This window comes from Daldinia decipiens, assembly GCF_022478715.1.
Source record: "Daldinia decipiens strain CBS 113046 unplaced genomic scaffold F4813scaffold_8, whole genome shotgun sequence".
Lineage (NCBI taxonomy): Eukaryota > Fungi > Ascomycota > Sordariomycetes > Xylariales > Hypoxylaceae > Daldinia > Daldinia decipiens.
The window spans coordinates 806,815-822,244 of record NW_026054551.1 but is presented as its reverse complement, the minus strand read 5'-3'; the positions used below and the strand labels follow the sequence as shown (position 1 = coordinate 822,244).

General features: G+C 49.2%; 3 protein-coding genes across 3 annotated transcripts; 1 reads left to right on the top strand and 2 right to left on the bottom strand.

Moving 5' to 3' along the window:
- Positions 1-221: 221 nt before the first annotated feature.
- F4813DRAFT_329204 (glyoxylate/hydroxypyruvate reductase) lies at positions 222-2,850 on the bottom strand. Its single transcript, XM_049241109.1, has 6 exons — positions 2,747-2,850; positions 2,490-2,608; positions 2,190-2,237; positions 1,607-1,761; positions 980-1,524; positions 222-920 (listed from the first exon to the last, which is right to left on the bottom strand). The coding sequence occupies exons 2-6, from the start codon at positions 2,490-2,492 to the stop codon at positions 577-579; spliced, it is 1,095 nt and encodes a 364-aa protein (XP_049101888.1). The 5' UTR covers positions 2,493-2,608; positions 2,747-2,850; the 3' UTR covers positions 222-576.
- A 3,916-nt stretch (positions 2,851-6,766) lies between these two features.
- F4813DRAFT_329120 (uncharacterized protein) lies at positions 6,767-13,545 on the top strand. The gene is made up of 5 exons (XM_049241107.1): positions 6,767-7,205; positions 7,303-9,260; positions 9,394-11,100; positions 11,153-13,386; positions 13,440-13,545. The coding sequence occupies exons 1-4, from the start codon at positions 7,198-7,200 to the stop codon at positions 13,381-13,383; spliced, it is 5,904 nt and encodes a 1,967-aa protein (XP_049101887.1). The 5' UTR covers positions 6,767-7,197; the 3' UTR covers positions 13,384-13,386; positions 13,440-13,545.
- A 347-nt stretch (positions 13,546-13,892) lies between these two features.
- F4813DRAFT_329140 (Clavaminate synthase-like protein) lies at positions 13,893-15,430 on the bottom strand. The gene is made up of 2 exons (XM_049241108.1): positions 14,847-15,430; positions 13,893-14,748 (listed from the first exon to the last, which is right to left on the bottom strand). Exons 1-2 carry the CDS (start codon positions 15,134-15,136, stop codon positions 13,944-13,946), a joined length of 1,095 nt encoding a protein of 364 aa, XP_049101886.1. The 5' UTR covers positions 15,137-15,430; the 3' UTR covers positions 13,893-13,943.

Genomic DNA, 15,430 nt, shown 5'->3' with positions numbered 1-15,430 from the left:
TTTAGGGGATGGCGGACTAGCGTTAGCCACTTACAGTGAGTTGTATACCTACCTAACCTAGGTACATGTATGTATAAGAGGGGGTGGGTAGCTGGTACTGGCTCTCATCAGGTGGCCGTTCGATACTGTTGATTATTCGTTGGGGGGATGGTCACAAGAGCTAGCTCTTAGTGGTGCGGCATAAGCTTGGTGGCTTAAGGCATACATATGTAACTTATTAGTTATTACATAGATAACTTACGTAAAAGACTTTCAGAAGTTGGTCGTGTTCAAAACATTGGCTATGCTATATATGTAATACTGACTTATCTAACCTAGCCATATCCGCCCCAGTCGAGCGATTCATAGGTCCATATAGCCTTGCCCGTCAATACAACTATCTGTAAGCCGGGAAACCAACCGGCTATCATCCTTCCCATCATCTCATTCCAATAATGATGACTGTGACTTAGTAATAGGTAGTAGTAGTAGTAAAGTGTCATACAAAAAAAGTATAGGTTAGATAATTAGACATCTCCGGACAGCTGGGTAGCCATGCCACGCCATCCGCGTTTTTTAAGCTTGGGTTTAAGTAGTTTACTTGCTTCGCTGGCCGTAGGCCTTGGTGACGTAGTCGCCGTCCTTGACGATGAGGTCTTCGATGCGGTAGTCGTGGCGACCGGACAGGTAGCTGTCGAGGATGGCCTTGGTGCCGGAGGCGTAGCGCTTCTGCGCGTCGATAGACGTGCCCGACATGTGCGGCACCATGGCGTTGCCGCCGCCGAACGGGTTCTTGGCGTATCGCAGCACGTGGTCCTTGGGCGCCGGCTGAGGGAACCACACGTCACCTCCGTAGCCTCGTAGGTGGCCCGTCTTGAGCGCCTCGGCTACGTCTTCCTTCACGACGATGGCGCCGCGAGCAGTGTTGATCAGCCACGAGCCTTGTGAATATTAGCTAAGTGTCGCGAGAGCGTCGAATAGGGATGATGTGTGTACTCACCAGGCTTCATCTTGGCGATGAGGTCCTTGTTGAACAGGCCGCGGGTCTTCTCGTGCAGAGGGCAGTTGATGGTGACGACATCGCACTGGCCAAGCATCTCCTCGAGGCTGTCGACGCGGCGGCAGCCGATCTCCTTCTCGACCTCGGGCTTCAGGGGCTGGTAGTCGTAGTATAGGAGCTCCTTGCAGTCGAAGGCCTTGAGACGGCGTAGGACACGCTCGCCAATGCGGCCGACGGCGACTGTGCCGACAACCTTGTTCTCCAGGTCGTACTCGTTCTTGGCGGCGGCGGCGACTTCCCACTCGCCGGCCTCGATCATCTCGTGCGCCGGCACGAAGTTGCGGACTAGGACTAGGATCGTCATCACCACGTGCTCTGCTACGGACACGACGTTGGAGCCTGTCACTTCGGCCACCGTGATACCGCCGTTCGTCTTGTTTGCCGCGTTGAGGTCCACATGGTCGGACCCAATACCGGCAGTGATGGCGAGCTTCAGGTTCTTGGCCTTAGCTAATCGCTCGGCGGTTAGGTAGCCTGGGTGGAAGCTGTCATGTGTTAGGTTGGTTATGGTTTATAGTATTCGTATTACGATATTGAAACTACAAGGAGATAGTCGAGGTCACATACGGAGTAGTAATGATGATCTCAGCGTCTACGAGCTCCTTGTCGAAGGTGGAGTTCTCGCCCTCCTTGTCGGATGTGGTAACGAGTGTGTGACCTTGATCTTCGAGCCATTTCCGGATACCAAGTTCGTTCTCGGTCGTTCCCAGTAGCTCGGGCACCTATAATTGGGTGGAAGAAAGAAAGGTTAGTTTATGCTGTAAAAGTGGAGAGAGGCAAATCGTGATGGGAACAATGGATGGGACTTTAGAACTTTGGGGTGTAGAGACGCTTGTTACAATTACCCCTCATCCCCTGCCCCTTGCCCCTTTTCTCCCCTCCTTCTCTTCAACCTTTACATCTGCCGCCACCTCCAGTTACCAAAGACAGACTATTGCATGTACGTTTCAGCCAATAACGTGTCAAACCGCCGTCATTGGCCGGGCAGTTTGCGCATGGCGGGAAACGGTATTGCAGGGATACGGCAAAAGAGGTACAAGAGGGCGAGTTTTGGAATTGGAGTAAAAGGGAAGGGAAGAAATGTAAAAACGTCATAATGGAATTGGGCAATAGGAAATATTGTCTTTTTTTTTCCTTTTTTATGACTTACCTCTTCGGCATGCTTGCCTCCATCGTATAGGACCAGTAGAACTTTGACCTGTTCACGTTGCGTAGTTAGTAAACGCGTCGAAGCAGGAACTCGTAACGATGGGGGATTAAATAGGGGATTAAATATGGTGGCGGGTGAACTCTTATACTACAGGGCTGTGCGTGACGTCAAATCAGCGCGCAGCGGCGAATAAGACCAAGCATTGCGAACAGAACGAGCTGCTGCTGCTGTAGCCGTAGAGAGTGCCCGCGTAGAGATGGGACGAATGCAGCAGGAGGAAAGGGGTCGAGCTAATAATACCATTTTGAATGTCTTTTTGAATATTTATCTAAAAAGACTTGACAGCCGCTGATGTGAGTTCGTTGTATAAGTCAGGAAGTTGTACGTGTAGAGCTTATTGATGAAGCGATTTGCTAGTACTGTTTGAACTTCTCTGAGAAAAGGAAGAGAGACCCGACAACGGAGATATGAAGGTAGAATGATTAAAAGAGAAGCATAGAAAGAAGGAATTATCTACGACGGAGGGAGACTGCGACCATTTATGGGTTGGAGCTCACCTCGCGAACAAAGAGCAAAGAGCAACAACCAACAACGGTCAAGGGGGACCACAACGGCATCTTTCGTCCGTAGCGATTCAAACATAGCACAGCTCGGGAAGCGGAGAGGTGGACACTTATCGGGTAATGTTTTAGTTGCTCGTCTCGAACACAGAGCTAGCCAGAGGTAGAGATAGTCCCCGTCGTTTGAGAATTCTGCAGAGCGCGGTCACGTAGTAGTCTCCAATATGATCACTAGGTATGCATAGGCAACGACTAGGAACCGCGGCTACACTCCGCTACCGTATAGTCGACCTGGTCTGATGTAGTTCTTGTACACAGTGAATTAAATGGAAGTAGCGACATTGAGGTACAGAGGAGGCATTCCGAGGCTGCAGATTAGGGGGTTTGTTGTCTGACAGCTTCCAAACGCACGTTGGGTGTATTTCTTTGAGTCTGTCCAACCCGCGTGGGTGGGTGTATATCCCGAATATTGATCACAAAGAGACTCGGCTGCCCGCCGGGAAGCTTCGGCGATGTTTCGGTGTGTGAGGCAAGGGTCCCGCACTTCTGATGCCCCTCGCCCTTGGGGACGGACTAGGGGACCTAGTGGACGCCCATCGTTAGTTTATCGTCAGCTCTGGCAATGCTTAGACATAGGGAGTAGCTATGCTAGCTTATGAGAACGGCTATATCCGCTTAGCGAGGAGGCTATATACGTTCAAGACTGATATGGCCACCTACCTGCCCACATATCTAGGTTAATATTATATAAGGCAGGTGAAGATAATTTGAAGCTGTTTGGCGTAAAGAGCTTTGTATTCGGCCCTCGGTGAAGTGGAGTCACATTTAGAACTACAAACACAAACATACCTCACATACCTCACATATCTTGTACATAAATTTGCGGGGAAGCTTGCCAAAGAGTTGGAGCTCGTCTTTTGGGAATGCCACAAATAAGGCGGCCAAGAGGACAATGGGGGGTGATTGAGGAGGGGAGGAGGGGATACACATCCAACGTTTCTAGATCTGGGAACGATGTAGCATCCAGATCAATGATTGGTCAAGTCGTCCTAACTAAGTAAGAGAACGGGCACTGTTTTATTCATGTACATATGTTCTCAAAGCTTCGCGGCAGTTCGGGTCTCATCGAGGATCATCGGTACAGTGTAAGTGATATCGGACGAAAAGCGTATATTAAATGATAACCCACGATCGCAGAATTCGGCATCGGCCTAACACAGCTTTATTTCCCCGGGCGTAGATATTTACCCGCAATAATACCTGGAGCTTACTGTTGCATGGAGCTTCCCATCCTAGCGGGTCAAGTACGTGCGCGTCTTTGGAATTTTCGGCATCTCCCCGAGTAGGCTGCTCGCGCCGCTTAGATGGGATAATCTGGCTGCTTGCGTCTCCGAAATACCGAGCCTACTATGCCCAAGTCAACTATGCCCAAGTCATTACTGCTATGGTTTCCGCGGATCTAATAGCAGGGATGTCGGCAAACGTGAACGGCGTGTAGTTTTGAAAGTTGTATCTATGTCTCTCTTTAGATTTTAGATTACTGATGCTTTCCATGCCGCCTTTCTCCAGTCTGCATTTAATCTACAGAGTAGTAAACACAGCGCCAACCATTATGATCCCTAACAGCATCCCACTTGCTTTGTGTGTCATGGCTGCACCACGAACGAACGGTGTTTGGGTTGGTTTTGTAACAGATCCAGTTCCTGTGCTGCCAGCACTTCCATTGCCAGTCGTAGAGTTCTTTGAAGCTGAGGACGTTGCCGGACCAGGGTTCGTAACGTTGAAGAAATTGCCGGCTAAAACTTTGCTCGCGAGTCCAGCCTGCGTTAAGACAGACAAAGCATCGAAACCCATCCGGGTTGCAGCCGCATTCTTGAGGATATTCAAGTTGGCTTCTGTGGCGCTTGATGTATCTACCAGGATTTGGGTATATCGATGAGACAACGGAATCCTCGCGGGAGGTGCCGGCCCGATATATTCTGCAAATGCTGCTTGTCCTTGAGAAACCTTGAATACGAAGGCATTCGTACTTCCCGTTGAAGTTTTCATCGACGTCGCCGCCGTACTCTGTGTGAGACCGGTTTGCATCCAATGCAGTAGAGTGTTCGTCTTCGGTGGGCTATCCGTCGGGATGTCGAGGTCGATCATCAATACCGCGAACGACGTCCCATCAACCTTAGACTGTGTTCCTATGGTTGGAGCTGTTTGAGTTGCTACAGTTCTTGTTAGCAAGTCTGAGTTATAGTAAGAATCCTAGGTCCAAGACTCACCCGCTTTTTCCAGGACATTTCCACTTGCTGCGGCGACATCGCCAAAGGAAACTAGCAGAGCAGACGTCGTCCCAGGCTCAAAGCCTTTGGGAGTGGAAGCCAAAGTTGCGGATGCACCCGCCAAGATGAGAAGGGATTTGCACAGCATCTTGATGAAATTAAGACGGCGTAGATTGACCAGCAATACGAATGAGTTGAATAAAAATTATGAACCGAAGCTGATCAAACAGAAAAATCGCTAGGAACGAGACATGGTGGATATATTTGAATGACTTACAGTATGGAGCTCATGTCATGGACTTACTGTAAATCCGTGGAGGTCATGCAAATGCCGTGAAGATCTCGGTAACATACACGATAGTTGCTTCATCTCGCGTCTCATCGGATGAAACGGGAGTGCGCGGACATGCGACAACGCCCAGAACCCAGCATGGTCGATGACGAAGGACTGGGGTTGATGTTACTAAATATGGATTGCTAATATTTGAAATCGAATATTTTTCAGGGTTCCTATTTCATTTACTCAGCAGTTCGTATGGAAAAGGTCAGTGGAGTTTGTTGTAACTGATAGTTAGGTAAGGTAATTAATAGTTGTAATTCGCAGGCAGTATTCGTGATTGTTTAGTCAGTGAACCTCTAGCGGACACCATCCCCAAAATATAAAAATATACGGAATACATAGTTGAGCGGTGTTGAGTGGTGATCCCTTCCCTCTTTCAGAAAAGTGTAGAAAGGTGCGGTTCTTAGCGTGTTTCTTAATTAAGAAACTCGTTTTGATCAAAGTGAACGTCAACGTGAACGTCAACACATCTCTCTTACATGATAACCTTATTTGATGTTGATGCCATACCTTTAATACCGTATTTTTTTATTTTTTTATATAGCTACCTACTCAGTTAGGTAGGTTCGGGTTGATATACGGACTACTTATAAATGAGGTTTAGGTCATCCTAACCTTTCGATGCGATCCGAACCAACCCTCTTAAATCCAGTTCACCTCTTAAATCCGGGTCACCTCTAGAATGACCATGTTAAGATATCAGAAAACGCCTTACTTTTATAATTTTAGTCCTTAGATGCACCATCTAGCGCTTTGGATAGTTCGATTACTCTCTTACATTCGCGAGGCTGGCCTGTCGTGGGACGACACAAAGTCGTTGATATCATTAGAAACGACGTGTAATAATTTTATCCAGACCTCTGAGAGTATGTCTATTAGAACGACTAACTTTCGGTGGAGATAGTATCTCTTCCATCTATGTATGTAGAAGGTGTCGAGTTCCAACTCCCCTGTCTTCAATGATCTGCCTTGCCTGCTAAAAAAGCTGCAGCGATTGGTAAACCTGTCAAATATCGAGTTGACAGCTTCCAACGGCACTTCCCCTGGTTCGCATAAGAAGGATCAGTAAGGTCAACGGCGTTTACGGTCAAAATCGATCGTATGATTGGCTACGGGTCGGGCGTTGGGGCTGATTCGGCGAACCAACCGAGGAGGCCTCAGACCTCACAATATTCACTTGAGCGAACCGTTAAGCAAATCGGCCTAGAGACACCCTCTAGAACACCAATGTTAGGTGCTTGAGGCCTCATCGCCATGCTGCGTATTCCCTTATTAAGGCTGAAGTACGGGATGATCGGCGGTTGACCGTATCTGGGCAATCTATGTTTCACTCCTGCTGCTTGGTATAGTTACACAAGTTCTTTGTTCATTACCCAAGTTTGAAGGCAGATTACTGGCTCTTCTTACACGTAGATGATGATGCATTGCTGCTGTGTTGCTGTAAACGGGTTATGAGAGGGCCAAGTTAGTGATGCAAGAAAGTATGCCTACCTTGGGTACCTACCTACCTATCACCCAGTCACTGGCGTGGTCGCCTCGCAACCCCGTGGGTGCCTTGTACTTACTATCTAAGTCAGCAGGCTGCCTGCATTACTCTTTTTCTCTGTAGTTCTTTTTTTTGTTACTTTAACTTCTCTTGCCTACCGCATTTTAGTTATCTCAAAGCACAATTTTGTTTCTTAACCACAATAGTGAGGTATCTGGTATCTATTTATTTGCTTTAGTAACGCCTACCACTCCTTCTAAAACAAGGCTGCCAACAGCATCTATTTTCCCCTTGCGGCTCTGTTTGTTCTATACAACTATCACCCTAACTAGCATCACTCCACGAAGCGATAATGGACAGGTGAGATTGCTTATTTATTTGCAAACAATCCATATCACAGTTTACGGGGTAGTTGTTACGACCTGTAAATTTCCGCTTAGCTGACATGCACATCTAGAAGAAAACGCGGGTCAACCCCGGGTCCGTGTCACCATTTCTTGCGGGTTGGAAGATGCAAATATGGTGCAGCATGCAAATTCTCCCATGAAGTTTCGTCTTCTTCTTCGTCAGGTTCACCTGGGACATCAGCATGGCAAAATAACCGACAGGAAGGACAGGCTCCAGTCCAAGACCGTCTCCGGGAATGGAAGAGACTACTCAACCAACCCCCATCAAACTCACAGTCGACTCGTTCGTTTGCTCCCACAAATCAGCAGGCTTGCGACCGATTTTTCGCGCTCGCTCTCGAATTGATGGAAGGAGACATTGGGGCTTCTCAAGAGACAGTAAAGCTTATGGCACAGGATCCTGGTCTTGCGTTTATTAAAAACCTCGTCGATCAACAGATTCCCCTGGCGGCTAACGATTTCACCAAAGCACACCTATGGAAGAGCCAGATACAGCCCCTGTTCCAAGTCCTCACCCACTCTCGTGTTGTTGATTCCAACGTACTTGAGCAACAAGTTGCTGTCATTTGCAACTTCATCATAGGGATTGGTGGGAGACGAATGTGTACTCTATATGACTTTATCCTAGATCTTCTCGGCTCTTGGTCACATTTTCCTATGGCTGAAGATGACCAATATGGGATTTCTGCATGTGAACTTTCGCTTTCGGTCTTAGCTACCGTGATCGATTGTAACACAAGTAACATCGTCAATGATAACTTCACCAGAATTGTCAAGTGTTTCGGAAGTCCCATCCAAGCCGCGAGCCCTTCTCCAGACGAATTCTCCAAAGCGCAAGCCCAGAAGCACTTGCAGTACCTTCGGCGACGTCTTGGAGTTGGTGATGCACTATCGGAGGCTAAGACAGCAAAGAAAGCTACGGTGACTCGGGCTGAATTTATTATGCGCAAAGATTTGCCAGGACGACTTTCAGCAGACGGTCCACGACACGATAATGATCACATTGACATATGCGATATTAGAATTCTGCCTACTCGTGAAGAAATTACTTCGATACGTAACGAATACTTGCCAACTACCGACCCTTCTTTATTTCACGTACCCGGAATTCGTGGGCGCCTTGACAGGGAATTCCGCCTACTACGAGAAGATACAGTGGGCCAACTCCGAGATGCAGTCAGCGCACAACTCAAGGCAATGAAGGATCCCAAACACAAGCAGGACCGTGGTAACGGAAATTCTATTCGTACATATGCGTATCAACAAGCAGAAATCGTTGATGCTAGTTTTGACAGAATCCAGGGCATGGATTTGCTGGTTCGATTTCTACAACCTACATCTAAGAAGAGTGTCCAGCAGCGGAGGGATTGGTGGGGAAATTCTAAGCGTCTCCAACCTGGGGGCCTTGTCTGCATGATTTCTGGAAACGACTCTGTCTTGTTCTGCGTGGTTGGCGATAATACCATCATAGCGAGCGACCAAAAGGGCGTTAGAAAGGCGGAAGAGAACGAAGAACCCTCGGAGAAGCCATCTCTTGCTGATGAGGATGTATGGGCTTATGCTCACCTACACCTTGTTGAGGCCCGTCCACATGATATCGGTCAAGCACTTCGATGGTTTCAAAATATCGGCCCCGAACAGCAACGATGTCTTGTGGAGTTCCCTCGTGTTCTCCTTCCATCATTCCAGCATACACTTATGGCCCTTCAGCGAATGTCAAAGAAGTCCGATGTACCTTTTGACGAATTCATTGCTCCAGTTAAGATGGAGCTAGATCCGGAAGTCAAAGATGTCGGCCCTCCCCAGTACACGATGAGGCCAAATTTCTCCTTCGACCTCAGTTGTCTTACGCATGACAATACAACTCTACATCATTCGCCCCGAAGGCCGCTAGACCCGCGAGAGTTAGCAAACCATTCATCCCTTGATGCAACCCAGTCCGGCGCTCTTTTAAACACGTTATCAAGGAAGCTAGCTCTGATCCAAGGACCACCGGGTACTGGAAAAAGTAAGCATCAACCCTTAGTATCATTCGCGTTGTGAAATGCTTTCTTCTTCCCTTCTTTCTAGGATGCTATGTGTTCTAATAGCAGTCATATGGGCCATGGATGAATGAGAATTACTAACGTGAATAAATACAGGTTTCACCGGCGAAAAGATAATAAAGGTGTTACTTGCAAATAAAGGCCAGGCTGACCTCGGTCCTATTCTCTGCGTATGCTATACCAACCATGCCCTAGATCAGTTGTTGGTACACCTGATGCGCGATGGAGTCAAGATTATTAGAATCGGATCAAGATCGAAATCAGAGGAGTTAGAGGGCCTCAATCTCCGCGTTGTGGCCAAAACTGCGGATCGTACCAAGGCTGAAAAGGGTTCGATGTGGGAATTGAGGTCAGGACGTGATGAAGATGTTCGTACGATAACACAGTCGATCAATGATCTTGCAGTTTGCCAAACTGCAGTTTCGATACGGAACTACCTTTCTATACATCATAAAACCCACCACAATGCTCTATTTGGGATTGAAGATGAAGAGGGGTGGCAACAGCAACAGCGTCGACAACCTGGCCAACTCCTCGGCCAATGGCGAACCAGTGGCCACCATGGGAATCACACACCTCGCGAAATTACTCAATTGATTTACGCGGATGTTTGGACCATGAGCAACGCAGAGAGAACACGTCTCTACAATTATTGGCTGCGAGAAATACGCGACCCGCTGATAACCGACATCATACAGAAGTATAAGAGTTACGAACACACCACAGATCAATTAGAAAAGGTGTCTCGTGATGTTGACCTGCGATGTCTGCATGAAGCGGACGTGGTTGGTGTCACAACTACCGGGTTGGCGAGGAATCTTAGCCTCCTCCAAAAGCTAAGATGTAAAGCCATGTTGTGCGAGGAAGCAGGAGAGGTTCTCGAGGCACATACCTTGACTGCCCTCCTCCCCTCTGTCGAACATGCTATTTTGATCGGCGACCACCAACAGCTAAGACCTCAGATAGTAAACTACGAACTCCAAAGCACGAGCGCAAGAGGTGCTCAATACTCCCTCGATGTATCTCTGTTCGAGCGTTTAATCCAACCGCCATATGATACAGACCCGAGATTACCATATGATACTTTAGAGACCCAAAGGCGAATGCACCCCAGTGTCTCGGAGTTGATCCGATCAACCTTGTACCCTCAGCTTGAAGACGATGGCCCGGTAGCTCAATACCCAGAGATCTATGGTATGAAAAAACGGTTGTTCTGGATGCATCACGAGTCACCCGAGGATCAAGAAGTTCAGCTCGATCCGATGACAACTTCACATACAAATACCTTTGAAGTCGAAATGACCATAGCACTCGTCCAGCACTTGGTAAGGCAAGGATCTTATGGTTCGGATGATATCGCTGTCATCACACCATATCTAGGGCAACTGAATCGACTTCGCCGCGAGATGGCGAGATTATTTGAAATTTCTGTTGGCGAGCGAGATCTAGAAGAACTAGAGGCTCTCGATGCTGATCAACTAGCAGCCGAGAATGTAGCTCCTCAACCCCACAAGCCCGTCACCGTCAAGAAAACCCTCCTGAAAAGTATCCGATTAGCAACTGTCGATAACTTCCAGGGCGAGGAAGCGAAAGTCGTGGTAATTTCTCTCGTGAGGAGTAACGCCGCGAATAAATGTGGATTCTTGAGCACTTCTAATCGTATCAACGTGCTGCTATCTCGAGCTCAACATGGCATGTATCTGATCGGCAATGCAAACACCTACAGGCATGTGCCTATGTGGGCGAAAGTCCTAGACATCCTCGCAGATAATGAGAACATAGGGGCTCAGTTGGAGTTACATTGTAAGAATTTCCCTTTCTTGAGCCATCGAAATACTAACCGTCAACCTTATAGGCCCACGTCACCCTAACCCTGATACACCCCTTTTAGTATCAAAGGCTGACGATTTCTTGCGAGTTGCACCTGAAGGGGGATGTATACTCCAGTGCGACCGACGTCTCCCGTGCGGACACTCATGCATTAACAGATGCCATCATGAGAATCTGCACAACGCCGTCAAGTGCTTGGAGCCTTGTCCCAGACCTAAGAAGGGATGCCAACACCCTTGCAAGTTGGTTTGCGGCGAACCTTGCAAACCTAAATGTGACGAATATTTACAAAACATCAATATTACTCTTGCCTGTGGCCACAAAATCTACAAAGCATTCTGTTGGCAAGCGCAGAACCCCTCTAGCATCTCTTGTCAGCAAATTGTTAAGAAGACTGTGCCTGGTTGTGGGCATATCGTTGATGTGCCTTGCCACACAAACGTTAGCGTCGACACTTACAAATGTAGAAAGCTGTGTCTCGACCCTCAGCCATGTGGTCATAACTGCCAGAGTGCATGCTATCAATGCAAGGAGAGGAAAGAAGGAATAATTGTCAAGACAGTCCACCCTTTCTGCAAGCAAGCCTGTGGCCGGTCATACACAACATGTCGCCATACCTGCCAGCAGCCGTGTCACGGCGAAGCCAAGTGTCCGCTCTGCCCAGCATCGTGCGAGGTTAGGTGTAGCCATTCTAAATGCAGCAAAAAATGCCACGAACCTTGCGTGCCATGCGCCGAGCAGACTTGCGCATCTAGTTGTCCTCACGCGCAGTGTACTATGCCCTGTGCAGCACCTTGTGACTGGGTGCCTTGTTCGAAGAGGTGCGAAAAGGCCTTGAGTTGTGGGCATCAATGTCCATCCGTATGTGGAGAGGCGTGTCCCAACGCAAGATTCTGCCAGACTTGCTGCTCTGAAGAGATAAAGTCGGTTATGGTAGATTTTATCATGAGCATGCAATATCATGAAATTGACTTAAACGAGGATCCTTGCATCTTCCCGGACTGTGGACATTTCGCTACTAAGACCAGCATGGACGGCATTATGGATATGAAGGCGCATTACAAGATGTCGACCGAGGATAACCCAACGGATATCCTCAAGACCTCTGAACCATTCTCCATGGATGAGGTAAAAGTTTGTCCGACTTGCCGTGGGTCTCTACGTAGTATCTCGCGATATGGGCGAATAGTCCGACGAGCCATGCTTGATGAGTCCACCAAGAAGTTCGTTTCTTGGTCCCAGATCGAGTATAGCAAGCTTGCGGAACTTCTACTCGACGTACAGGGGCACATCTCAAAAGCCCCACCCCCTCCCCGAGTCTTACAGAAGGACACGCGCCCTAACAAGAAAGCCTTTTCGATTAGCCGTGTGAAACAGGCCCAACTTATCCGCGACTGGGTAGGCAACAACAGATATGACAAAGCTATTAAGCTGTGGCGGCGAATCAACAATTTTCTCGGGCAAGTGAAAAGGGAAGAGCAACCTTTCCAGCGCGTCAACGACTTTGTCCTACATGCAGAACGACAGCGAAAAACCCAGGGGGTATTTGACTTCGATGAGACAAGAATACACATCAAGGGACACTTACAGGCATGCACGCTTTCCCTAAAATGCGATATTGTCGTCGTTACCGACTTCATGACGCTGCGGAATTCGCTCGCAGAGACTCGAGGGAAGCTGAATTTAGATTTCTCGCTGCAGTTGGATGAGTGCGAGTCCCTGGCGGAGCGTGCCAAAGCCACAGGATACCCCAGGCAAGAAACCGAGGCTCACGTATACCTTGCACAGTTTTGCGCCTTCAGTCGAGCGCTGGTCCCAGCCGAGAAAGCAGAGGACGAGTCTAACACTAACGCTGTAAAGGCCGAGGGCTTCAAGGAAAGGGCTAAGAAACACCTAGCTCTCGCTCGTGAGCTGGTCGCGAAGTATAACGACCAGACCAAGGGGATGATGGCCGAGATCGAGGCGACGGAAAAGATGGTACGTGATAGCGTATTTTACGATCCTGTATCTACGGAGGAGTTGCGGGCGGTATACCGTGCTATGACGGCCGAGTTCTCTGGGACCGGCCACTGGTACAAGTGTGTGAACAACCACCCATTTACAGTTGGCGAGTGCGGGATGCCAATGGAGCGAGCTAGATGTCCGGAGTGTGGAGCGCCCGTTGGTGGTGCTAACCATACCCCTGATGCAGGAGTGCGACGCGCCAACGATATTGAAAACCTGGCTCGCGGTCTAGATGGGCTGGGAATTAATTGAGCCGTAGGTGTTAGTTTAGGTGCCGTCTCTGCGATGCGAGGTTGATAGCTGGATAGGGGACAAGGCCATATCTGACCACTACGCCGTACGATCATCTCCCGATCCAGGTGTAATTCATTGTAATTCAGTATTGCTTTGCGCAGATCTTATTTAATAAAACGCGTCATGTTCTCTACGAGAAGTCATAAAATATCGGTTGTAACGCAGTCACGTAAAGCTCGCTAGATGAAATAATCAAATCTTCATAACGACAAAGGAGAATAACCCTATTGAAAACAGGTACATATATAATACTATGTAACATGCTCATGTCCTCCATCTATCCGCCTTTATACGCAAGGCGATCTAGAAGTTTGAAGTTTGTACCGGCCGATTTAGTACGGAAAGAGAGACAAGCAGGACGTTCATCTTTCTTTTTTAAAAGTCCTCCAGGCATAACGACCGTCAGTAGTAGGTAAGTCGGCAGGTATGTATTGCCAAACCTTCTCCCCTCTCTATATGATTACCATTCTTTAGAAGCCTTCGGCTCGAGAGGCGACAAGCCACTTGATTTAAGCAACCTAGTACACCTGGACGGACTCGCCGAGCGTAGCGGCGCCGACAACCGGGCTAGGGGCATCCTTGGACGCGGCGGCCTCGACGGGCTCGTCCTCCTCGGGCATGCCGCCGAGGATCATGGAGCTAGGGGCTAGGGCCTGGATCTCGGGGGGGCTGGTGAAGGCGAAGAACTTCTCGTCGTGCCACTGGCCGGCGGTGATGAGGCGGCCCTCGCTGTCGGTGAACACGACGTCGTTCTCGGCGCGCAGGAAGTAGGCGATGGAGTAGCGGTGCTCGGTGGGGTCGAGGGGCACGACGCGGTGGATGCAGGATTGCATGGTGTGGCCGCTGGCGAAGCGCAGAGAGTCGCCCACGTTGATGACGGCCATGCCGGCCTTGGGCTCGACGAAGCCGAACTCCTTGGCTCCGGGGGGGCGTACCTGCAGACCCCACTGCTCGGCGAACAGGAAGGTTAGCGAGCTGATGTCGGTGTGCTTCTGGTGGCCGATGTTCTTGGCCGTGGGGTCGGAGGGGATGTAGTGCATCATGGCGATCGTGCTGGTCGAGGGTCGGTCGTTGCGGTGCGTGTTCTCGAAGCGCGAGGCGCCGGTGAGGCCGAGGCCGGTGGAAAGAGCTGATAGGATCGTCTTGGTGGCGATGTTGGCGCCGGCGATGGCGTGCTCGAGGACCTTCATGTCGGGGCTGTTCTTGATGACGGCTGGTAGGTGTGGGCTGTCCTTCTGGATCTCGTCGCGGGAGACCTTGATCATCTCGTAGCCGTCCTTGGTGTTCTCGAGGACACCGGTACGCGAGCCAACGGGCTCGTATCTGTTTTATTCACTTGTTAATAAAGAATGTTTCTTTTTTTTCCTGTTTCATTTTGCTTGCTAACTAGTTAGCTAAATAGTTAGCTAGGGGTCACTCACCCGAGATGCGGTGCGACAAGACCGAACTCGTTCTTGGCCTCAAGAGGAGCATCGAAGAAGCGGTACATGAGCTTCAGCGTGTCTTGCTGGTCCTCGAGCATCCTGCGGCCGTCAATGCCTCGCAGGTCCAGGTAGAAGTATCCCGTTTCCTGGCAGCAGCTAACTAGCCTCTCGATCTCGGCCGGCTCTTGGGAGAGCAGCTTCGAGAAGTCGATGATCTCCATGGGGTAGACCGGGACCTTCTTCCCGTTCCACTCCACGGTCTGGGGAACATCGGTTGAGATGGCCATTGTGATTCGTCTGTTAGCTGCGGGATAGGTGAGATGTGAGTTAGGGTCGTCGAGGTCGATAGAGACAAGGACAGCTTTCGAGGTTCCTAGGTATTCATCTTGTCACTCGCCAGCTCCCGACCCCTTCTACTTTATAGACAGGCGATGACGATGAAGACGTTATCGGAGCTTTATCCTCCATAATCTTGGGAAGTCCGATGTAACTTCCCCCTCCCCCACACTGCCTTTTGTCATTTATCCATCCGCATCCCAGATGTCACTTATTCAATCCTGTTTTGATTCTCGCATGGGATT